Below are 23,747 nucleotides of genomic sequence, written 5' to 3'. Positions count from 1 at the left end.
GTCAATTGGATGGGTAAAGAGCTCTGTGAGGTTAGTTATCACTGGGTAACCATTATAAAATTTTCAATGTGGCCAGGCACAGAGGCTCGTGCCTATAATCCCAGCAACTATGGAGCCTGAGACAGGAGAATCACAAGTTAGAGGACAGCCTCATTAATTTAGGCCCTCAGCAGCTTAGTGAGACCCTGTATCAAAATAAAAAGAACTGGAGATGTGGCTCAGGGTAAAACATCCCTGGATTTACTCTTCAGTACCAAAACAAAACAAAACAAAACAAAAAAACAGATTTTTGTTCTGAAATAATAAAGCATGTTTTAAGATTTGACCGGGGTCGTCTAAAATATGGCTTGAACACATCTGGGTATATATAAATCATCTGTGGATCTTGGTTCTGGAAGGAGGGTAGGGCCTGAGGTTCTTCATTTCTAGCAAGTTCCAGCTGATGATACCTATGACCACATTTTGAATAGTAAGGATTAAAATAGGAAGAAGAAAAAGAGATAACTTGATCGTTATTTTGGTGATACATATTATTAAAATATATAATACATAGTATGGAAAAGTTTTTTGTCCATTTAACTAAACTCATATCATGTACTCGCCTTTTTAAAAGTGCTTTACAAATCTTACTTAACTCATTTAATCCTCCCAATAGCTTTATGAAGTAGGTGCTATTACTATCCCCATTTTGCAGATGAGAAAACTTTCCAGTGGATCCACAGTCCATTTGAGTTAGCTTAGCCTGGGTTCTTGTCATTGTTCCTTGCTCTTGCTCTTAAAGACTGTTCTTTACTGCTAGGTTCCACATAGAGAACAGGAAAGGCAGGAAAAAAACAGAATGAAAGGTAAATCCTAGGTTTGGAGGCTGGGCTACTAAAGATCAGAGGAAAGTCTTCACAAAAACTTTTAACCAAAAACTTTTTCCCTTAAAAAAGAAACCTATAGAAGAGCATTTTTTCTTTTTAATTTTTATTTTAAAAAGAAGAAACAGGACTTCTTGGGCTCCGTGGTAAAGTGCTGCTCACCTAGCATGTGTGAGGCCCTGGGTTCAATCCTCAGTACCATATAATAAATAAATAAATAAACAAACAAACAAAATAAAGATATTGTGTCTCATTACCAATCAGTGTCTAGGCACATTTTGATTGTTCTTATTTATCTTTCACTTAATGTTTAACTAATTCTGATAAAGTTTATCTCAAGACAAATTTATGAGATAAATATTTTGTGTTTTCTTTTCTGAACCATTTCTTTTGTGACAGGTGAAGAAAGTTATCGTTTATTTAGGTAGGGACAAAACGATGCAGTTGCTAGAGGAGCTGGTGAGCGAACTTCAGCTGACAGATCCTGTCAGCTCAGCCGTCACCCACATGGATAACCCCCCCTACTACCGCATCACTTCCAGCTACAAAATCCCTTCCGTCACCTCAGGTGAGACTGCACCTGAAACTGACTGTTTTGTGTCAGAAGAGTTGCTTTACCTAATTGTTAGTTTTAGCAAACATCTGTGTCTTTAAACAACATTATTGAGAAAGCAAATGTGAATTATGTATCATAATTAATATGCTGAGATTTGGTAAATCCTCATATGAGTAAAGAAATTTGGTAACATAAGGAGTGTTACTATTATAGAGGGAAACTTTACAGACTTATTCGGAACTGGAATATAAATTTATAATGCCTATATAATCAGTATGCTAAATTTAGAAAATGCTTATTAGAATTATTTGTGAAATTGCACATTGTGATTATTTTATTCAAGTAAGTGTGTGTATGTGTGTATTTAATTTTTATTGTAAATTGACAAATTATATATAGGGAGTAGAAAATAATGTTAGATTTATGACTACAAAGTGGAATAATTAGATCAAACTGATTAGCATACCTACCACCTTAAATACTTATCATATTACATTATTTTGAGTGAAGAAATTACATTCCTGAGGGAATAACTTCCAGTGAAAATCAATACGATATTTAGGCTATTATAAATGAAATTTCTGTGAAACTCTTTGGCAGTTTATATTGAATGCTTTTACCATGTCAATAACAGTGTATAATTAGAAATATTCAAAATTATATCTTCACAATTTATTTTTATTTCTTAGCCTGTTTTTCCTACAGTCTAATTGATTTCTAATAATATTTCTGTTGAATTTTTCATATCTGCTAATACAGTTTTAATTTCAAAGAGTGTTTTTTGTTTTGTTTTGTTTTTTTAGTTAGGAGTTCTTTCTTTTCTTTCTTTCTTTTTTTTTTTTTTAGCAGTATCCTATTCAAATTTCATGGTGGTACTTTTTCTGAGCCTGATAAAGTTATAAGATTTCTTCACTCAGCAGAAGTTCTTACATCACTGTTTATCTTGTCTTCATATAAGCTTTGCTTAAGACCTGCCAGTTTCATATCTTTTTATAAGAAAAATGTGTTAAAAATTGTTAAGTTCTGGAGCTTGAGATTATGGCTCAGTGGTAGAGCACTTGCCTAATAATACATGAGGCACTGGGTTTGATCCTCAGCGCCACGTAAAAATAAATAAATAAAATAAGTCAAAAGAAAGAAAGAAAGGAAGGAAGAAACTTTAAAAAAATTAAGTTCTGTATATTTATAGAGGACTAGTTGATTGTGTCCTTTTTAAAGTGATGATTTCAGTGATCTCCATGTAGGCCTTTTTTCTTAAATCATTCATAATCCGATTTCCCAGCAAAAACCCCCCTGCCTAAAGGAGAGGGTGTGTGTGTGTGGATGGATTTTATGTATTTATATACACATATTTACACAGGCCTTGAGCCTCCAAAAGACCAGTAGGGGAGGAAGGATCCAGAACAGGAGACGAAGTCTCAAATTTTAGTATGTGGATTTTCTTCTCATTCCCTATTATCAGTAAGGTACTTCTCCTCCTGCCATGCAATGTGTACCCTAGTCCAGAAATCTTCTGCCTTACTCTCACCAGAGGAGACTTCTTCCAGATGTGGGTAGAGACAGCCACCCAACTGCAAAAGACAGGGAGATAGATTTGGGAGGCTACTTCTAAAGTAGGTTTTCAGCCATTCTCCTATGTTTAGCTCTGCATTGAACCCCAAATTCCAGCTGCTCAGTGCTGCTCATTCCTGAGCCTTTTGGTTCAATAGTGCAGAAACTTCTTAGTCCACACCCTGCTGCCTTCATGATTCTTAATTACTTCCTGTGCATTTGTTTTCTAGCATCCCTAAAATTGTTGCTATTACCTCCTTTCCCTCTTGATCTTTATGAGTACATTTCTTTTTAAAATCTCTCTGCTTTCATTTCGGTGGAGTTTTGACTGAAATCTTCTGTCCTTTATTGTTCTCTTAAATTAACAGGTACTGTTTTATTTTCTATTGACAGGAACTACTTCCAGTAGCAATACAATGGTAGCTCCCACAGATGGCAACCCTGATAATAAATCCATAAAGGAGAACCTTGAAGAGAGGTGAGTACCTTTCTGGTCTTCATTAGCCTTTCAGTTTGACCCACTGATTGTCATTAGAATAAATGAAAATCTATGCATTGGATTGTGTGGGGTTTTTTGTTTTGTTTCTTTTTGTTTTTTTGGTACTAGGGATTAAACTCGGGGTTTTGCCACTGAGCTCTACAACTAGCCCTTTTTCTTTTTTGAGATAAGGTCTCACTAAGTTACCTCGGGCCTCGCTGAGTGGCTGAGGCTGGCCTTAAACTTGTGATCCTCCTGCCTCAGCATCCCAAGCCACTGTGCCCTCCTGGAATGTGTATTTTGTTGTGTTAACTCTGGTGAGGAGGGCTGGGGATGTAGCTTATCTAGCGTGCATGAGGCCCTGGGTTTGATCAACAACACTGCCAGGGGACCAAAAAGCAAAACTTCTAGTGAAGAAATATGTTTCCATATTGGAAAAATTTCACTTTGACTGTCTTTATGTTAAAGAAGCTAACAGGCTAGGATTTTTTAAATATATATTTTTTAGTTGGACACAATATGTTTATTTTATTTTATTTTTTTATGAGGTGCTGAGGATCGAACCTAGCACCTTGCACAGGCTAGGCAAGCCTACCACTGAGCCACAACCCCAGCCCCAGGCTAGGATTTTTGATATGTTGTAATGGATGAAAAGGTGACGTCTGATAAGTCATTTTGAGACTTTTCTAAATGGCTGTTTACTCTGTTTTTTATCAAATCAGTCTCACCAAAATATCTATTTAAGGGAGATATTTAGTAGGAATAATTGGCTAAAAGCTTAAACTTTTGAATTATAAGGTGGAAATTAACATATACCATGGTGAACTCTTGGTGGTATTTTGCATAACGTGCTTTTTTTAAACATAAGAAGTAAACATAGAAGTACAATGCCACTTTTCCATGAGCTGTGCCTAACCTCCCTGATCATCCCCGTAGCTGCGTGCAGCTGGATATCTACAGTGGACTGAACAGCCATCTAAACCGTCAGCACCACAGACTAGAGTCTCGATACAGCAGCAGCTCTGGAGGATCTTATGAAGAAGAAAAAAGTAATCCATTCCGAATGTTCTTTATAGAACTATAATGATGAGGTCTATTGCTTATTATATTAATATAGTTTTCCAATAAATTGATTTTTTAAAGACTATTTAACTGCCACTAGTGGTGTTCCAACATAATGTCTTGAATAATGTCTTGATTTTGAAGAATGATTTTAAATAAGCAACATATAAACAGGAGAAATGAAAAACAAAACACAGGTTCCCTCTAGATGATAGAATTGGTTCTCAAGAAGCATTAGAGAACCAATACACTAGGCACAACCTGGTTTTTTGTTTTTGTTTTTTAACAGGTGTTTGCTTTTCCCTGTGTGAATTTGCATTTTACTAAAGAGGTTGTCCCTTGCACTTACAACATAAATAATCTGCCCAAATCTCACTATGACACTAGAGCAGAAACACAAACTTTCAAGCCAGGAAGGGACCCTGGAGATGATTTGATCCAATCTCCTCATTTTATGCACGATGGAACTGAGGTCCAGAGAGGTTAAGTGACTTACCCACGTCACACAGAATTCACATTCCCTAACATCATTTTTTTACTGAACCTGCAGCCCCATTGTGGTGGAGCAGATTTTCTTAAGAGATGGGTTTGTGTTGGTCCTGTCTCAGGAAATTTAGACCTGAATAACTTTCCAAAAGGTCCATGTTAGAAGGCAGTTTCACTATAAGATTGTCTCCTGGTTTGGCTATCAATTAGGGAATTGTAAGGAAGTGCTAATGTTGTTTTACTTTAATATAAAGGATGGAACCTGAATTGATATCTCTTAATTATCTCTGTCTCTCCCTCTGGCTCCAGTTTGCCTAATCTGATAATATTTGTACCCAGGTCTTCCTAGCATACCTATGTTCAAATAGTGGGAAGTTGTTTTTTTATCACGCTCTGATGCTATAAATAGGTGGTGTCTTGCTAGAGTTTGCTTATATTGCCAGGAATTAGATGGTGTAGAAAATGAGACGATTTTATCTTGATAGGTGATTCAATGCCACTTTATTCTAATTGGCGACTGAAGGTGATGGAGCATAACCAAGGAGAGCCACTGCCCTTCCCACCAGCTGGAGGCTGCTGGTCACCACTGGTGGATTACGTGCCTGAAACGTCGTCACCTGGATTACCTCTTCACAGGTGGACTAGAGCGCCATTCCTACTTCCTATGAGCCACGTTGCTGCTGAACACTTTGAGCCTTCTTTATGCTGTCTCATGACCCAGAATGGATGGAAGCAGTCTTCTTAATTGAGATGCTGCAACAAATTAGACCACCATGTTTAGATTTTAAGACAGCCAAAAATCTCAGTCTTCTCTCTCTACAAAATTAATATTATTCAATCTCATTCTGCTGCTGCTTTTCTGGGTGTCTGGCATAGTTACTTGACCTTTCTGGGACCCAGTTACTACATCTGACAAAAATGTGACTTTCTTGTAGTGGGCACTCTTATTTTGAATTGAATTAGATTGAATTCTACTGAGTTAAAATTATAGTTGAATAATTGCTGCCTTCTTTGAGAATTCATGAATGCACCAAACACGTATTGAACACCTACTCTGTGGCAAGTGATGTGTTAGGTCTCAAGGCTGAAGGACAAAGGGAGTGTGGCCCTTGACCTCAAGGAGCCTGGGCCCTTAGGTTTTGTTCTAACAACGCTATTGCTTAACGTTCCTTCAGCTGCATTTGTTTTTCCTCTTTTTTTCTTGAGAAGTTGTATTTTTCCATGAAATACAATCTTCAAGGCTTTGAGTAATTGGTAAAGCATTTCCCCTAGGTTTCTTCAGGTCTAGCCAAAGGCTAATCATGCTCTCGTTTGCCGCAGGTGTAACATAGCGGTGATCCTTCTGACGGATCTGATCATCGATCACAGTGTGAAGGTGGAATGGGGAAGCTACCTCCATCTTCTTCTTCATGCGATTTTTATAGGTAATACATCCTCATGTCTGATCCCTTCGAAGGGATCAGAAAGTGCTTAGATGCTTCTTGTTTTGGTGTTTAGTGTGTTGTTTGTGGGACTTTTCACTGTTGATTCTCCAGATCCAGTGGGGAGTTATCAGTAGCCTGATTTCAAACAACAAATATGTCCACTGTCCCTGTTTTTGTTTTTGCTTTCTTGTGGTGTTAGGGATAGAGCAGGGACTCAGGCATGCTAGGCAAGTGCTCTGCCTCTGAGCCAGAATGCCAGCCCATTTGGTCCCTATTCTTTCCCTTTCCTATCTTGTGGCCCTTTGTACTCCACACAAACACACATATAACCCACTAGGGAAATTTATGTGGCTATGGAAGAGCAGAATCAATTTACCTCTGGGATTAGAAACTTTCAGAGTAGATGGAATATGGAAATAGACTCTTAAGTATTTCCCAAAAGAACTGACCTGGTAGACAATCTGATTGCTACACCCAAAACTCCACATGCCCTGCATGGGCTCTCATCTTCAGTGCCTTCCATACTTATGGGATTGGTTTTCTGAAGCAAGTCAAGGTAGCTGTCTTCTTACACCTTTTCCTGCCATGAACACTTAGTATTATACTCATTTGTTTTCTATTAATGTGCTGCACACCCACCCACCCCCCAAAATGCCTATCTTTTTTTAAAAAATTTACTTACATATATAGCGTTATGTAACAGTAATGATTTCTAAGAGATCACTAAATTTTAGACATGAAATACATTAAAAATTACCTGGGTTCTCCCTAGTGCTATAGGACAGTAGGCTCTTATAAAAACAAGTGTACAACTTTAAACCAATTAAAAAACACATACAAAAAACCCCATCATATTCCATGAAATACAAATACATCATACTCCATGAAGTCTTTTGTATACAGTGGGCGCTTGGTGTTCATAGTTTCCAAATCTGTGGATTGAACCAACTGTGGTTTGAAAATATTTTGGTAAAAAACATCTGTATCCTTACCAAACATGTACAGATTTTTCTTCTTATTGTTATTCCCTAATGAATACAATGTAACAACTACTTACATAGCATTTAATAGTATTAGGTATCATAGGTAACCTAGAGATGATTTAGCATATATAGTAGGAGGGTGCTATTTTATATGAGGGCCTTGAGCATCTGCAGGGTTTGGTATCTAAGATAAGTAGTAAAGCCAGTTCTCCAGTGATGACTGTAATTTCTGTAGAGTTTGGTAGCAAGCATACTCATTATTCCTCCTAATTGATAATGATTTTCTCCTCTCTGTTTCAGGGTTTGACCACTGCCACCCTGAGGTGTATGAACATTGTAAACGCCTGCTTCTGCACTTACTAATAGTGATGGGACCCAACAGTAACATCCGAACTGTTGCTTCTGTCCTTCTCAGGAACAAGGAGTTTAATGAGCCCAGGGTGCTTACAGTCAAACAAGTTGCACACTTAGATTACACTTTCACAGGTATTTACCTTAAACCTACACCTTTAATGGAGAAGTATGCTTCATTAATTTTGAATCTCACAGTAGAGAAAGTCAACTAAATAAAAGTTGAAATACTAGGGCAAGCTTTTAGAAAACAGTTATATTTAAGTTATCATTTACATTCTTTGTTTAGTTAAAGAATGTATTAAAATATTTGATCTATATTGCTCTTAAGGATCTTTATCACACAAATGTTAAGTTTTGAATATGTAAGTTGAAGAGTGTTGAATTCACTGAATACTAGCCACAAATAAAATGAGGTTGCATTAGATTCCCAGCTCACAAGATCTGGACGCTGACAAATTTAGACATTTAATTTTTTTTTACTTACTTCATTATCTTTGCTGCATTTAAAATGTTATGTGTTTTGAAGTAGCAAGGTCCAAATTAAGGAAACTGAAATATCCAACTTATTTCACTGTCATCATTTTTTTTACTTTAAAAGTTATGCTATCTTCCTTCCTAATAGCCCCAACTTATTTCTTCCACTCATTAGTACACCAGACTAGGAATATGATCTAGATTGTTTTGTGCATGCAGTGCTGGGGATTGAATTTAGGGCTTCACACATTCTAAATCAGTGCTCTATCACTGAACTACAGGCTCAACCTGAAAATAATTATTTTCAGAAATTGAAATTAAATTGCCAGTTTTTGTTGAATATGTGGTTAATAAATTTTAAAGACAATCAGTTAAAACTTTATTATTTACTTAAAATCATGTAGTAACAAAATGATTATTAGGAAACATTAGCTTTTTAAGATTATGGTTTAGGGGCTGGGATTATGACTCAATGGTCGAGTGCTCACCTACCATACTTGAAGTACTGGGTTCGATCCTTAGCACCACATAAAATGTAAAATAAAGATATTTTAAAAAAAAATTATGGTTGAAACAAAATGGAGTAAAACTTCTTTTTTATGCTAAAGCATCTTTATTCAAACATTTTAGTTTGTTAGAGTTTTTTGTTATTGTTGTTGCTTTATTTTTCTTTTGGTACTGGTGCACTTAACCACTGAGCTACTTCCCTAGCCCTTTTTATTTTTTATTTTAAGACAGAATCTCCCTAAATTGCTAAGGGCCTTACTTAGTTGCTGAGGCTGTTCTCGAACTTGTAATTCTCCTACCTCAACCTCTCCAGTCACTGGGATTACAGGTGTGTGCCCCCATGCCCAGCTGCTGCTGTTTGTCTTTAAGACTCTTTTGCTATTTTAAAAAATACAGCATTAGTAAATAACTTTTGCCAGTATTCATTTAATGTTTAACTCACTATAAATATTACACATAGTCCTTAATGTAGCTTTTTTAAAAGTAAAATGAAGCAAAAATTATAGAATCCTTCCATTAGAAATTAAAAATCATTTCATCTTATGGAAATATGACTGGTTTAATAAAAACATTGAAAAAAATGTACCAAAATATTAGGAAATTGCTACTTTCAACTTTTTTCAGCAGATGGCAGCAGAGGGCCACACAGTAAATCCAGATTGCTGAATTTTAATAACAAGCTGTGAAAAGTGTTTGTTTACCTCCAAGCTGGCTGGCTGCAACGAGGTGCTTCTGAGGATGGTCAGGAGTGCTAAGGGATGTCAGCTAGCACTGACAGGTTTCCTCCTGTGTCCTGTATAATCTATAAGTAACACCCAGTGGTCCATCTCTGAAGTGTTTTGCAGCTTTTTTCCTGTGTAGGTATCACTTTGTGGGTACTCATGTTGAGCTTTCTCTTCCAGCAGGCATTAGCGATTTTATACCTGATTACCAGCCCTCCCCCATGACCGACTCAGGGCTTAGCTCAAGTTCTACCTCTTCTAGTATCAGCTTAGGAAACAACAGCGCTGCCATTTCACACCTGCACACCACGCTCCTCAACGAGGTGGACATCTCAGTGGAGCAGGACGGAAAAGTCAAAACCCTCATGGAATTCATTACCTCAAGGTAACCTGCAGCTCTTTCCATCTCTATAAACTGCATTTTTATTTTCTGAAATGCCATGATTCAAAATGCACAGGTTTGTATTGCACAGTATTTTGAGAATTGTAATGCATATAAAGATTGTTCTTTTGCATGCCTGCAATCACGCCTCTTACTAACTGCCCAAAGAATACTGTATTATTTGGATATATAATATTCTTTCATTATGTATATTATCAGTCAATCATCAAATACTTGTCTATTCTCTATGCAAGGCTTTCTAAGTAGAGAATGTTAATAGATGGGGAGAAAGGACATGATGTCCCACAGTGAGAGCCAGATCAAAGGACCATGAGAAACAAATAATTCATTCTGACTATAACACTGCTAAATAATGCTAGAAAGCTTGGGAGCATTCAAACTGGAATGCCATGAAATCCAGGCCCGTGGTTATAGATTACATTTAAAATTGCTCAACTAGGACCAAGGAAGTAGCTCATGGTAGTGTGCTTGTCTAGTATGTGCAAGGTCCTGGGTTAAATTTCCAAGCCCCCACCCCCCACACACACAAACACACTCATACACACACATCATTGAGCTAAATTGGGAAGATGGGAGGAGTAATTTAATAAATATGTGGGAAAAAAATCAGTTCCCTATCAGTGAACTGATTAAGAAATGGAATGGACTGGACCCAGGGTGCCCACCTAAAGGTTTTCAAGGCACTTTGGGCTTAGGCTAATAAGGAACTTAACTGAGGTGATACCTGTTTGTTTATTTATTTTTGTGATACTGGGGATTCTATCCAGGAACAGGGCTAAAACTATCCTTTTTCTGAGACAGGATCTTGCTAAGTAGCTGAGGCTGACCTCAAACTTTGCCTCAGCCTGCAAAGACATTTTAAAGAAAGAATCAACAGGACAATATTCTGCCTTAAGCTTTCTCCCTAGTTTTATCTAGCATTGTTATTTTTACTGCATTTAACCTGTAAATTATTTTCTTTGCATTATAATCTAGGTACAGTCTGAGCTCCATAAATTATGTCTTGAGCTATATAACACATAGACAATAATCAGTACTCAGTAGACAAAATTTCTCATCTCGTTACTATCTCTGAGAGAATTTGAATGAGGTAATGGTAGACACTGAAATTAGATCTTTCCTTACTTGATGTAGAACATTCTATATCCATGTACATAAATAATGGATAGATTGTGATCTGCTATTTGATTTGTTTGCTACTGTCCTTTCTAATTATAAAGCCATAGTTTAAGCAAGTTTAAATAAATCTGTTGATATAAATTAAAAACGAGAATTATATCTATTCTGTTTCCAGAAAAAGAGGGCCCCTTTGGAACCATGAGGATGTTTCCGCCAAGAATCCTAGCATAAAGAGTGCTGAACAGTTAACTACGTTTTTGAAATATGTGGTTTCTGTTTTTAAGCAGTCAAGCACAGGTATTTTTTAATAAATGATACTTAGTTTTAATGAGATATTTTAAGGTGATGTTGAAATTTTGATAATACTTAATTTCAAGTTGATAATGTCAAAATTAAAAAATTTTAGAAAGAGTTTCCTTTTTAATTTGTGAATGCTAACAGATCTCTTTGGGTTGAAGAAAAATTAATTTACTACTTAGAAAGAATTATGTCTCTGAAATTGGGGCTTAGTTTTGTGTGTGATGGCATCACAAAATTATAAGACAGCTGTGAATTATAAAGATGATGAACTTAAAAATTCCTTTTTGTACTGGTAAGTCTTCTGTAATCTCACATTTAACACATCTGACAATCATAGTAAAAGTGTATGTGTCTTCAGCAGTGATTGTTTCCAAGGGGTAGTTTTGCAGGAACATCCATTGACTTACAAGACTTAGGTGCCTGTGAGACTGGTCTGGTAGCATGAGGGGTTCTGGTTTTAATGTGGACAGTCTCTAGTTACAACTCTCTAAATTCTATAAAATAAGAGACACCCGCTCATGTCCTTTTTCTCTGCAGAAGGAATTCATCTGGAACATCACCTTAGTGAAGTTGCTCTGCACACAGCGCTTTCTTGTTCTTCTCGACACTATGCTGGGAGATCCTTTCAGATTTTCAGGGCCCTAAAGCAGCCACTATCTGCAACTACACTTTCTGATGTTCTCTCCAGACTTGTAGAAACTGTAGGGGATCCAGGAGAAGATGCACAGGTATTTCATTACATTTTCCCTGCAGTTAGTGAGATGCCTGGGGTCAAGGTCTCGCTGCCAAATATAGATTGCAATAGCCAGAGCTAGACAGTGGTCATAATTATTAATGCCCTGTTAATAAACAGGTGAAGAAGTAAACAAAGGTAAGTTTGTAACAAATATTTAATAACCTACTAGTTAGATCATATAGTCTATTGCCTGTGAGAAAGTTTTATACTCATTACACACACACACACACACAAACACACACAGTTGGGTATTATTATTTTAGGATGATTATGAGATAAAAAAGGAAGTTAAATTTCAATATAAAGTGAAACATTGAATTTCATTTTTAAAGGTAAGTAAGTAAAACTTACACTAGAAAAACTCAAGTTTGTACCAACTGCTGATTTTATTGTACTCTTCTATTCATTGGGGATATAGTGCTGAACAAAACAAAGTTCCCTGCATTCTGGAGCTCATACTCTGTTGGGGGAAACAAGCCTTTAATCAAGCCAATAACATATAACACAATTTTACTTAGTGATAAATACTGTGAAAATAATAAGGTAAAGGGTTAAAGAGCAGTGGGGTAGAGGGGGTTGTTTTATATATAATAATCTGAGAGGTGATTATCGAATATATACTGGTATGTACTGGGTCCTGTGATGATCTGAGGAAAGAACACTTCAGGCAGAAGAAAATGGGATTAACATGTACAAAGGCCCTAAGGCAGAGACTGTAGGGTGGTTGGGTTATTTTTGTTGTTGTTGTTTTTATGTGTGTGTGTGGGTGGGGGGTTAGGACCATCATGAAGACCAGTGAGGCTAACATATATTGAGGGGAAGGAAGGCTAGTGATGAGCTAGGCAGGTCCAGATCACATAAGGCCTAATAGGCCCTAGTGAGAGATTTGGCTTCACTCAGAATTGATAGGAAAACATTCAAAAGGTTTTAAGAGAAGGAAGATACTGAATGTGATTTGCTTTTGAAAAAAATTCACTTGGGCATCTGGGTGGAGTCCTTGGGGAGAGTGAGAGTGGAGGTGGGAAAGGACAGTTACTGAGAGAGTCCAGGCGGAAATGGCAGTAGGTTAGGTTAAGGGAAGATTTGGAGGTAGAGAAAAGCAGTCAGATGGAGGATCTATTTTAAAAGTGATCTTTTCAAGACTTACTGATGGATTCAATTTAGATTTGGAAGAAAGAAACAAAAATAACCCCTAGAATTCTGACCCGAGCAGTTCTGGTAAATTGTAATGCCATTATAATAATGTCTACCATTAGTTTGATGAGTTTTCATTAATCAGCCAGATTGTGTTGCTTAGGAGTTTGATCATTTTGTAATATTAATGCAGAGTTCATTCTATTTTTAAATTTCATTGGGAAATCCATTGCAATTTCTTATTTCTAGAGCACAGTTAATTAAATTCTGCCCTTTTCCCCCAGGGATTTGTGATTGAGCTTCTTCTCACCTTGGAGTCTGCAATTGATACTTTGGCTGAAACCATGAAACATTATGATCTTCTTTCTGCCCTTTCTCAGTAAGAATTTAAACCGGGAAACCTATTGAATACAGAATTCTAATAACTAAATTCTTATCATCATTACATTATATTATTTTAATATTTACAATGAAAATAATCCCTGCCACCCCCCTCCAAATCAGATGGGTTACCAGTGGGAAAGCCGGCCTCAGATAGTGAGGACTTCTAAAAAGTGCTGGAGCTAATTTGGTCAATTCTTTTCTTCTAATGTCCTGGTCAGATCTCTTTCTGCTATGTCAGTCGGGCTTCCTTGACAGGCCCCATTCCTGCCACACTTTAGGGACCTATTGTTCCCCTTAGTTACCCTTTAGGATACCCAGATGTGCTCCCAAGAACAACCTGTCCTCCCACTTTCTCTGCCATGCAAACCCCAAATTAACCTTTAGTCCCATCTCAAGAGTTACTTAGCTAAGCTTTTCTAACTCCCCAAAAGCAGTGCTACTTATTTTATCCTTTGGGTTCTCACAGTGCTTTCTTTATATTTTAATAATAATAATTAACTGATTATAACTTTGTCGATTTACATATCTATCCCCCATAATAGTCTTTTAGAAAATATCACTAGCCTTTGGCATGCTGCTGGCCCATGTAGAAGGCATTCAATAAATATTATTTTAATCAATTGGATATGAGGAAGCAGGAGAAATCATAAATTTATTTTTGAGTTTAGTACTCTTAAAAAAAAAAAAAAAAAAGATGCCATTCAAAGAAATAGGCATCAAGTCTGAGGGTCAAATAAATGAGGTCTACTTTGGACAATAATGCGTAATAAATCCCAGATTTGAGAGTTCTCAGATTCTAAAGCAGAATCTTCTCAGCAAATCCAACCTCATCCCCACTCAAAAGAAATAGCCACCATAGCCACCAGAAGGCATTGTTGTAGATTTTATTTTAATATGGAGGCAAAGCTGAAATTTGATTAAAGTCAGATATACTGAAACATGATTTTTCTGGTAACAGTTGATGCTTTTCAGTTTTCAAGAGTAAAATTAATGTAGCAAAAGAAGTAACTGCACACGACTTGATCTTTTTTTCTTTTTTCTTCTCTCTTTTTAAGAACCTCATACCATGATCCTATAATGGGAAACAAGTATGCAGCTAACAGGAAAAGCACTGGACAACTCAATCTAAGCACAAGTCCCATTAATAGTAGCAGTTATTTGGGATATAACAGTAATGCAAGAAGTAACTCTTTGAGATTAAGTTTAATTGGTGACCGAAGAGGTGACCGGCGGCGGAGTAACACACTGGATATAATGGATGGACGGATAAACCATAACAGTAGCTTAGCAAGGACTAGAAGCCTTTCCTCTCTACGAGAGAAAGGAATGTATGATGTGCAGTCCACTACTGAGCCTGCCAACTTGATGGCCACCATTTTTTGGATAGCAGCATCTTTATTAGAATCAGATTATGAATATGAATACCTCCTGGCTCTCAGGCTTCTCAACAAACTGCTTATCCATTTGCCTTTGGATAAATCGGAGAGTCGAGACAAGATTGAAAATGTACAAAACAAATTGAAGTGGAACAATTTTCCAGGACTTCAGCAGCTCTTCCTTAAGGGTTTTACCTCTGTTTCTACCCAAGAAATGACCGTGCACCTCCTCAGTAAACTCATTTCTGTCTCCAAACACACGTTGGTGGATCCTTCCCAGTTGTCAGGTGATGTTAAATATAACTGCACCAATGTTCATATAATTGCGTTTTAATGTCTTTGAAATGTAAACTAATCAATTGTTTTGAAATCTAATTTCTGCTTTTCTGCAAACAGTGATAGTTTGTTTTATATGTTAGATAATGTAAATGATTTGGTAAAAGGGAAAAAAAATTAGAAGGTTGAGTATTCCAGGAAATGAAAAGAAAATGGTTTCTACAAACCATTTTAAAAATACCTTTAACATTTAAAATAATGTGCAATAAAATTGGTTATTGTTTGCCTTTTTTGTTTTGTTTTGATAGGCTTTCCTCTTAACATCCTTTGCTTATTGCCTCACTTAATCCAGCATTTTGACAGCCCAACTCAGTTTTGCAAAGAAACAGCTAGTCGAATAGCAAAGGTAAGCAAATGTTATGCCAAAAGATAACACTGTAGGGATGTTAGTCTCTAGTTTATCTTAAGAGGGGAATCTCTTAAACATCCTCGTACTGTCACTACCTGTGTGAATTCTGCATCTACGTGTTTATTCTGTCTGTTCATATAAAAGAGTTACATAGCAATATAAGTTGCAACTGTTCAAATGACAGTGAATAAAACTATTTAATTAGAGTAACATTCCTCTGAGTCTTTTTCTGCTCCTTTTCCCTACTTTCTCCTCTACCTCTCTGTCAGTTTCTCATTCATTCATTCCCTGATAAATATTGACTGAGGGCTAGGTTAGCTGCTGGTCATACAGCATGAGAAAAGTGGGTTGAGTACTGGCCTTGTGGATGGTGGGAAACGCAGTCAAGAAGTAGGCGGTAAGTGTTCTGTCAATGGGAGGACCGAACATTTCAGCAGAACATACACCAAAAGCCTTCCTAGAGGAAGTTCTAGCTGAGCTCACATGGAAGGCTGAATAGGAATAATGAAAAAAAGAGCCAGATGTGAGGCCAAGAGTGAGGCCAGGGGTCTCAGTTCTCTAGGCAAAAGAAATGATAACATGTGCAGAGGCCGCAGGGAAGAAGAGGACATAATATAGTTTGAGATTCTGAAAGTTCTCTCTCCCTTTCTGTTTGACTATTTTTCTTTGAAAACTTTCTCTTCATCTTCCCTCACTGTTCCATTCATTCTTTCTTCTCCTGTGTTTGGCTCTTTCCCTCCCACTGTACAGTTCTGAAAACAGTAGTGTAGCTATTTTTAAATTATCTGTTAACTTGCATTTTAAAGTACTATAGTTCTTAATCTTATTTTTAGAAGCTTATGCTATTGACATTTTATATTTTTAATAATTTCCTCAAGAACAATAAGGAACTCTCAAGCAGCTTGCCTTCTTTTTACATATTATTATTATTATTATTATTATTTTCTTTTTTGTCATCCACTGAGTCTTGGGCAGAGAAAGACCTTCTGAAAATATAAACAGTTCCAAGGAGTTAGATCAATTTATGAGAAGTATACATACAACAGGAAATTAGGTGAACTAAATATAATGGCTCCTCTTTTGGGATTGAGAGATGGTTGGTGAATACCAACATAAGTAAAGCCATCTAAAACACTGAGAGAAAAAACACTGAGAGAAGTTTTGAACAGAAGGAAACCAGCAAATACAATTTCCAAGAAGAGCTTTTTATATAGCAATTTTTTAAAAAGCTGAGATTCAATTAACAAGTAGCACAGTAAATGGAAAGAACAAGTCACAGAGAGCCAAATAAAATACCTTTCCGTGACCCTGATTGCAATAAATTTATCTCTGAGTGCTGAGGTAGTGAGAAAATCCATTAGCAGTAATGAGAGAACAATCTTTTCACTGTGTTGCTTAGATAATATTTAATAAGTGAAAATATTTCATAAAATATGCTGTTGAGTCTATCCCTAATTAAGTTCCTAGATAAATTAGGTATAGAGAAATTCTTACATAAGCATTTATGGTTAAAAGAGGAGCCATTATTTTAGTTAATAGAAACATATCTTAGTTTTGTAAGTAAAAATGGTAGTGGGAAGAAGTAAGCTAAAAATTGTCCCCTGTTCTTGATTTTATTTAATTTTAAAAATCCAGTAGAACATTATTAAATGAAAAACTACTATTGAAATAAATATTGCTTTTTGAAAAATGATTATTTGCCTAAAAGAAACCAACTACATATGTAGTATGTGCGCCAGTAAGGTTGAAAAGTAATACAAAATATAAAATTTCTTAAAATAACTTTCATTTTAGTATTCTTATGAAACATCATTTTAAAAAAAATGTTGTGAACAAGGATTTTTCCCCCATATGAGCACTTACAAAGAAAGTATATGAGAAAAAAAAGGTGTATTGACCTAACTTGATATTTCAAGAAAACAATAGGCACCAATACCCAAAGAGGGAAGTAGACACATTTAAGAGCAGCAGCTAGAACGTGTGGAATAAATAGCTACCCCCCAAATGCTGGGCTCCCCAAAGAGCCTGCCTGAAAGCTGTCACAGCCCTTTGAGTATTAAAGCTGCTGATTTCATGACTATGTGAGGGAAATCCTCAAATATCTTTTTGTTTTTAAGAAATCAAATATGGCCTTCTGTGATTCCTAAATTGTTTTTAATCTGCTTTCTTCCTGTTGGGCAGCACACAGATTTCCTCTTGTAAGCTTTCAGCAACCTGCAGGATGTGAATTAAATTGATTCCTTAATTATTCTCTCACTTATAACTGTTGAGAGTAATTTTCTGCCATTATGTGCTTCCTCATTATGCAAATTTCAATCTACTGTTTGTGCCCATGGAGAGCCCAGAATTTTAAAATAAGACAGCACTTAAGACAAATATTTGTTTCTTTCATCATGGCAAAAGTAATGTGCTAAAAAAAAAGTTTGTTATAAAGCATTCTCCTAGGATCTTATTTTAACCTGGTGATTCAAAAATTTCAAAATCTTAAGTCATTTGCACAGCAAACAAAATTGAATAGCCTATATTCCAAGAATGGTCACCCTTTTCAAAAGAGGTTTTTAAAAATCATTCTTTAGAAAACAGATTCTTTAAGAATGTAAAAATTCAATACAAATGTTTCCCCCCCCCCCCCCCTTTGGAAGGCTTTTTTGCATTATAAAGAATTTAAGCAAGTCAGGTGCTGTAATCTCAGTGGCTTGGGAGACTGAGACAGGAGAATAGCAAGTTCAAAGCCAGCCTCACCAATGGACAAGGCGCTAAACAACTCAGTGAGACCCTGTCTAAATACAAAATAGGGTTAGGGATGTGGCTCAGTGGTCAAGTGCCTCTGAGTTCAATCCCAGATACCAAAAAAAAAAAAAAATTAAGCTGATTATTGTAAAGTTATAAAATTAATGTGATTTAAAAAAAAGATTAGGTTGAAATGCAAATAAGAAACATCAACAAAATTTTTCTTTTATCATCCTCTTGTTGGTTTTATGGGCAAAAGACTAATGCATGAGATCAGCTGCTTTTAATGGTTTTATAAAATAACTGCCATGGTACTGTGTTGATAGTTGCCTGCACAGTCTTGCATGTTTTTAATCTCAAGTCTGTCCAGTGATGAACTTGAGGCCCTCCAAGTCTATTAAACATCTTCTAAATTATCAAAGTAAATGTCAGTTATATTCATTTGAAAGGTAAATGTATGTATAGATTTAAAAGGTAATGCTCTAAATTTGCTCACTAAATGTTCTAGGCAAGTTGTGAAAATATATATAATAAGATGGAAAAAATCATGAGCAAAATGAAAAGAGGAAAAACTAAAAGTAAACTTTACAATGTTGCTAGACTTTTATGATAGATAAGTATGTAAGTCTAGTGGGGGCCCTTTCCATTTCTAGATTGTTTAAGTATGCCCAGTGAGTGGCTAAGGATCATCCTCACCAGTAACCAAAAGTACAGACAGTCTAAGGTCAAAAATATCCCCCTGACTTCTGTTGATTCAGACATCATGGTATTGTGTCAAGCCAATTCTAAGAAGTCAGGACATTATGGAGTGGCCTCTAAAAGGCTGGCCAAGGTTCTCAGAGCTTAGGTGATTTCCTGAGGAGCAATTTGAGGCCCAGCGTGCAGACTGTTAATGCAGTGAAAAAGAAGGATTCAGTTATATCAGCTCTTCATTGAAATCCTTTGACTATACACATGTTCTGAGGCTTTCTGCAACTGGCCACACTACTGAGATGCCCTGGACATAGTGGAGACTAAAGTATTTCCTGTCTGACATAGCAACTCTGAACCTCCCTGAGAATCTCATGGTGTTCTGCCTATTTAGTCCCTAGACCACTTGTGGATTTGTCAAAACAGGTGTTCCACGTTGTAGATTGTTTTTTACCCAAGACTGTTTTACAAAGTGTCAAACAGAAGAAAACCATACTATGTAGTACCCATAGAATTGTATGTGTTATATTAATCCTCTTTCCATTTTATCAATTGTTTTTCTCTTAAGAATGCTTTCTTCTTTTTTTCCTCTTCTATTTAACTTTTCTACTGTCTTAGAAATACAAATGCATTGAAACTTTAAAATGCAGATCTAAATGATTTCATTAATAAATACCTTAGCAAGTATAAATTTGTAATCTTATTTTAGGTGAGTGAAATAATTATATTTGTTTTCCAGGTTTGTGCAGAAGAAAAATGCCCTACATTGGTCAACCTGGCCCACATGATGAGCTTGTATAGTACACATACATATTCCAGAGATTGTTCTAACTGGATCAATGTAGTGTGCAGATACCTGCACGACTCCTTCTCAGATACTACATTTAATCTTGTGACTTATCTTGCAGAGGTAAATTTACAAATTTTAAACTGTTTAACTGCTCTGTGGCAAAATTTCAAATGGATTTATTTCTGGAAGCAATAATGCAGTACTAACTAATCTTAAAATTGTCTTCAAGAGTAAATATATATGTCTTTTTTAAAAAAAGAAAAATGTAGATAATTACTTTCAAATAAATGAAGTTTTTCTAAAGTTTTTTTTTTCCATTTTCAATGTCTATTTCTTTATTCACTGTCCTTAAAACTCTAAATTGAAACTCTCCATTTAGAATAGAAAATGGGTTTTTACTGGTCTTGATCCTAGGAAATGGTTATGATTTTTGTTTCTACAAAATTAGTTCTTGGCTTTAACATCCTTTGTAGGATAACATGCAAAAGCATTTCTGCTAGATAAGTTTTTATTTTCATGATACATTTGCTTCTCATGTGAAATATGGATTTGAGGGGTAAAAAACAGAATTGTTTAAAAAGTAGCCCTAGAACTACATAGAAACTTGACCTTTATTTTTTGATGCATCTGAAATAATAACCTCATGCCCCCAAAAGTATATTATTATATAAATAGCCACAAAGAGAACCACAAATGGAAGAAATTTCTAGTTACTAAAAAATATTTGTCAGCTTACAATAAAGTAATGCCTCCCTTTTTAAAAAGTTGGCCTCAAGAAATTAGGCATAAAACAAACCAGGAAGAAATTATTCATATTATGAATTCTGACTGTTGCTCATAACACTGTTTGACCTGGCTAAGTCACTGATATTGAGTATTATAAAATATGTCAGGACTAGTATGAATTTTTTAAATGTTGGATTTGATTGGTTTGTTGCCATTAATTTTATATCTAAGTATGCTGACATTAGGCGCTGACGGCCTGATTGAATGCATGTCCCTAGAGCTATCTTATATCTGGACCTTTAGGATGTATTTAAGTGCCTCAGGCCAGCTTCTATTTGTGCCGTCCTGAAGCTCACCATTAAGGTAGTACCAGAGCTTCTGGAAAATCCACCTTGGGGTTCCAAGGTTTGGAACTTGCACAGCGCATCACATATGGACAACATTTTTCCACTCCATAAAGAGAATTCTTTTGCACTAAACATTACTCTTATTCATGGAAGTTATCCTTATGTTATTTATTAATGATCATTATTACCAACTACAGTACTCAAACTAGTTACATATATTTAAAATGATATGTCTTTAATTTACTCAGCCCTGCAAACCCTATGAAGTAGATAGTATTGCTATTTTTGGAGGGGGGGTACCAGGGATTGAATTCAGGGGCACTTAACCACTGAGCCACATCCCCAACCCTATTTTTTGTATTTTATTTAGACACAGGGTCTCACTGCATTGCTTAGTGCCTTGTAGTTACTGAGGCTGGCTTTAAACTCGAGGTCTTCTTGCCTTAGCCTTCAGAGCTGCTAGGTTTACAGGCATGCACTACCACACCCAGTAGTTTTATTATTTTCCACTTTAAAAAAATCGGGGCTCAAAGGTATAATAATCTTGTGCAAGATCATGTAGCTAATAGATGGCAGTGTCAATGGTTTGTGGGTATTCCATTATTCTTTGATGATGTTGTATAGTGGTTTTTTCCTTACCTAAAATAAATGATACTTAGCCAAATTAGTTAAGAAAATAAGATACTATTATTAACATGAAAATAATTTTCCAATTCTCCTTTTTGAAGCAAGGGGAAAAAATAATACTTACCTTTTACTTTATTAGTCTCTGGGTTTCTGATAATCTAACTGTAAACTCATGGATTAGATCTACTGTGTTTTCTAACATTATAAATGTAAATACTGAGTTTTGTTCAATCTGATTAAAGTCTGTTTTTCAATATTATTTGTAGCTGTTAGAGAAAGGATTGTCCAGTATGCAGCAGTCATTACTACAGATTATCTATAGTCTATTGAGTCACATTGACCTATCTGCAGCCCCAGCCAAGCAGTTCAATCTGGAGATCATAAAGATTATTGGTAAATATGTACAGGTGAGTGACCACAAAACTTACCTGTGACATTGTTCAACTCAAAACCACTTATAATCATCAAAACTCAGAAATACCCTGAATGTCCAGAAGTAGGGAACATAAATCATATTTTTAGGAATATATTCTACATGGGAAATGTTCTTAATGTATGTGACAAAACTCAGAATCTGAATTGTAGGGGTCTACATTTAAGTAACAACAGGAAGAAATGTACATACACACACGGAAGCCATGACCTGTAGAATCATGACTCATTGCTATTTCTTTGTTACCTTTCCATTTGTTAACCAGATTCTACATAACGAACAAATGTAACTTGTAGAAACAGAAGTCCTCTTTAAGAGTCATATTTTAGGGTTCCCCTGCCTTTTTTTTTTTCGTCTGATTTAAAGAACCAGATATGTGAAAGCAGAGAATCACATTTGGTCTAATTGTAAATGGTGACAGGTCACCCTGATTGGCACTAATTTTCACCTTTGAATTGTCTGTAAAGAAAGGCATTGTTGAGCAGATCAGTAGTCTGGATGTGACTCATCAAGGGAACAAGCTGTTTTAAGAGCATTCACAGATGAATATTTTATATTTACTCTGCATTGCATTTGCATTCACTCAAGCAGAATTTAAAAAAGGAAATACTTAACTACCAAATACAAAATGCTCTTTAGTTTAAAAGCCATTAACTTCATTCATCTAGAAAATTCACCTATATATTATCCCTTTGTTTACCCCTATTGCCAGATTATAAGATTAGACTTTCCAAATTAATGTTTATAAAGCATTTTTTGAAAGAAGCATATTCCAATTTGGTAATATTATTAGGTATTTGGTGTCTGATAAGCTTGACAGTACGAATAAGTTGTGTTTTCTTTCCTTTTGTACCTGAGCCCTTCTGCTAAAAATCTCATAGGAAAAAAGAATCATCTTTACAGGTGTTTTAATGGAAAGAATATTTTCATAGTCTACAGTATACTAAGTTTTTTTTCTTGGTTAAATATGCTTTTTTAAAAAGTTCTGTATGTTAACTATTTTTTAAACCAGAGTCCTTATTGGAAGGAAGCCCTCAACATACTAAAGCTTGTGGTGTCGCGCTCTGCAAGTCTTGTGGTACCCAATGACATCCCCAAGACCTATGTGGGAGATATAGGCTCTCCTGAAATATCCTTCACCAAAATTTTTAATAATGTCTCTAAGGAGTTGCCTGGGAAGACTTTGGATTTTCATTTTGATATCTCTGAGGTAAGATGCTCAGAAATTAATGGTGGTGCTCTGTTAGGGATTTTCATTTGTTCCTTTATTGAGTCTCTCATTCCCAAACATTAGGGAATGAACTCATCCTTAGTATTAGATACTGTGCCAGGTGCTGTGAAAAACAGAGTGGGGCAGGGGGCTGGGGATGTAGCTCAGTTGGTAGAGTGCTTGCCTTGCATGCACAAGGCCCTGGGTTCAATCCTCAGCACCACCATAAAAAGAGAGAGAGAGAGAGAGAAGGCCTAGAAGCTTATAGTGTTGAGGGAACAACCAAATTAGTGCTTGCGTGAATGTAAATTACAGTGCTATGAGAATATATAGTGTGCACCTGAGAGGGTGGTTTCAGGGAGAAGTAACTTCCAAGCTGAGTGCTAAAAGATAAGTAACCCTAGGCAGGCCTAGGTGGCAGTTTGTGGAGGGGAAGTTAAATCCAAGAAAAAGGAACCTGTGTGAACGGACACTTATAAATTTGAGAAAGCATAGTATTGCAGAAGCTTCCCACTAGTACAATGTAGATTGAGCTCAGAGTACAGAGAATTGAGAGAGAGTGTGCTGAGAGACCCACCTGAGGGCACAGGAGCAAAG

General features: G+C 36.1%; 1 protein-coding gene and 1 non-coding gene across 11 annotated transcripts in view; both read left to right on the top strand.

The window, feature by feature from the left end:
* The window catches only part of Fryl (FRY like transcription coactivator), a 233,228-nt gene that overhangs the window by 178,224 nt on the left and 31,257 nt on the right, over window positions 1–23,747 (top strand). For 8 of the 10 annotated variants that reach the window (XM_071614271.1, XM_071614270.1, XM_071614269.1 and 5 more), the window contains 15 exons: window positions 1,263–1,431; window positions 3,364–3,448; window positions 4,385–4,497; window positions 5,482–5,632; window positions 6,317–6,420; window positions 7,704–7,889; window positions 9,641–9,845; window positions 11,158–11,279; window positions 11,820–12,010; window positions 13,437–13,531; window positions 14,592–15,199; window positions 15,497–15,594; window positions 19,757–19,927; window positions 21,774–21,914; window positions 22,953–23,150. In XM_071614271.1, coding sequence (XP_071470372.1) covers window positions 1,263–1,431; window positions 3,364–3,448; window positions 4,385–4,497; window positions 5,482–5,632; window positions 6,317–6,420; window positions 7,704–7,889; window positions 9,641–9,845; window positions 11,158–11,279; window positions 11,820–12,010; window positions 13,437–13,531; window positions 14,592–15,199; window positions 15,497–15,594; window positions 19,757–19,927; window positions 21,774–21,914; window positions 22,953–23,150 — 2,637 coding nt within the window. The remainder of the gene's footprint in view (window positions 1–1,262; window positions 1,432–3,363; window positions 3,449–4,384; window positions 4,498–5,481; window positions 5,633–6,316; window positions 6,421–7,703; window positions 7,890–9,640; window positions 9,846–11,157; window positions 11,280–11,819; window positions 12,011–13,436; window positions 13,532–14,591; window positions 15,200–15,496; window positions 15,595–19,756; window positions 19,928–21,773; window positions 21,915–22,952; window positions 23,151–23,747) is intronic. The other 2 variants (XM_071614273.1, XM_071614266.1) reach the window with 1 other exon arrangement.
* Trnaa-ugc (transfer RNA alanine (anticodon UGC)) lies at window positions 23,304–23,376 on the top strand. Its single transcript has one exon. It is a non-coding gene; the product is annotated as a tRNA-Ala (tRNA).

The sequence above is a fragment of the Marmota flaviventris genome, chromosome 7 (assembly GCF_047511675.1).
Source record: "Marmota flaviventris isolate mMarFla1 chromosome 7, mMarFla1.hap1, whole genome shotgun sequence".
NCBI classification, from domain to species: domain Eukaryota; kingdom Metazoa; phylum Chordata; class Mammalia; order Rodentia; family Sciuridae; genus Marmota; species Marmota flaviventris.
Note: the sequence above shows the minus strand (reverse complement) of the source record. Positions and strands in the feature narration are given on the sequence as shown.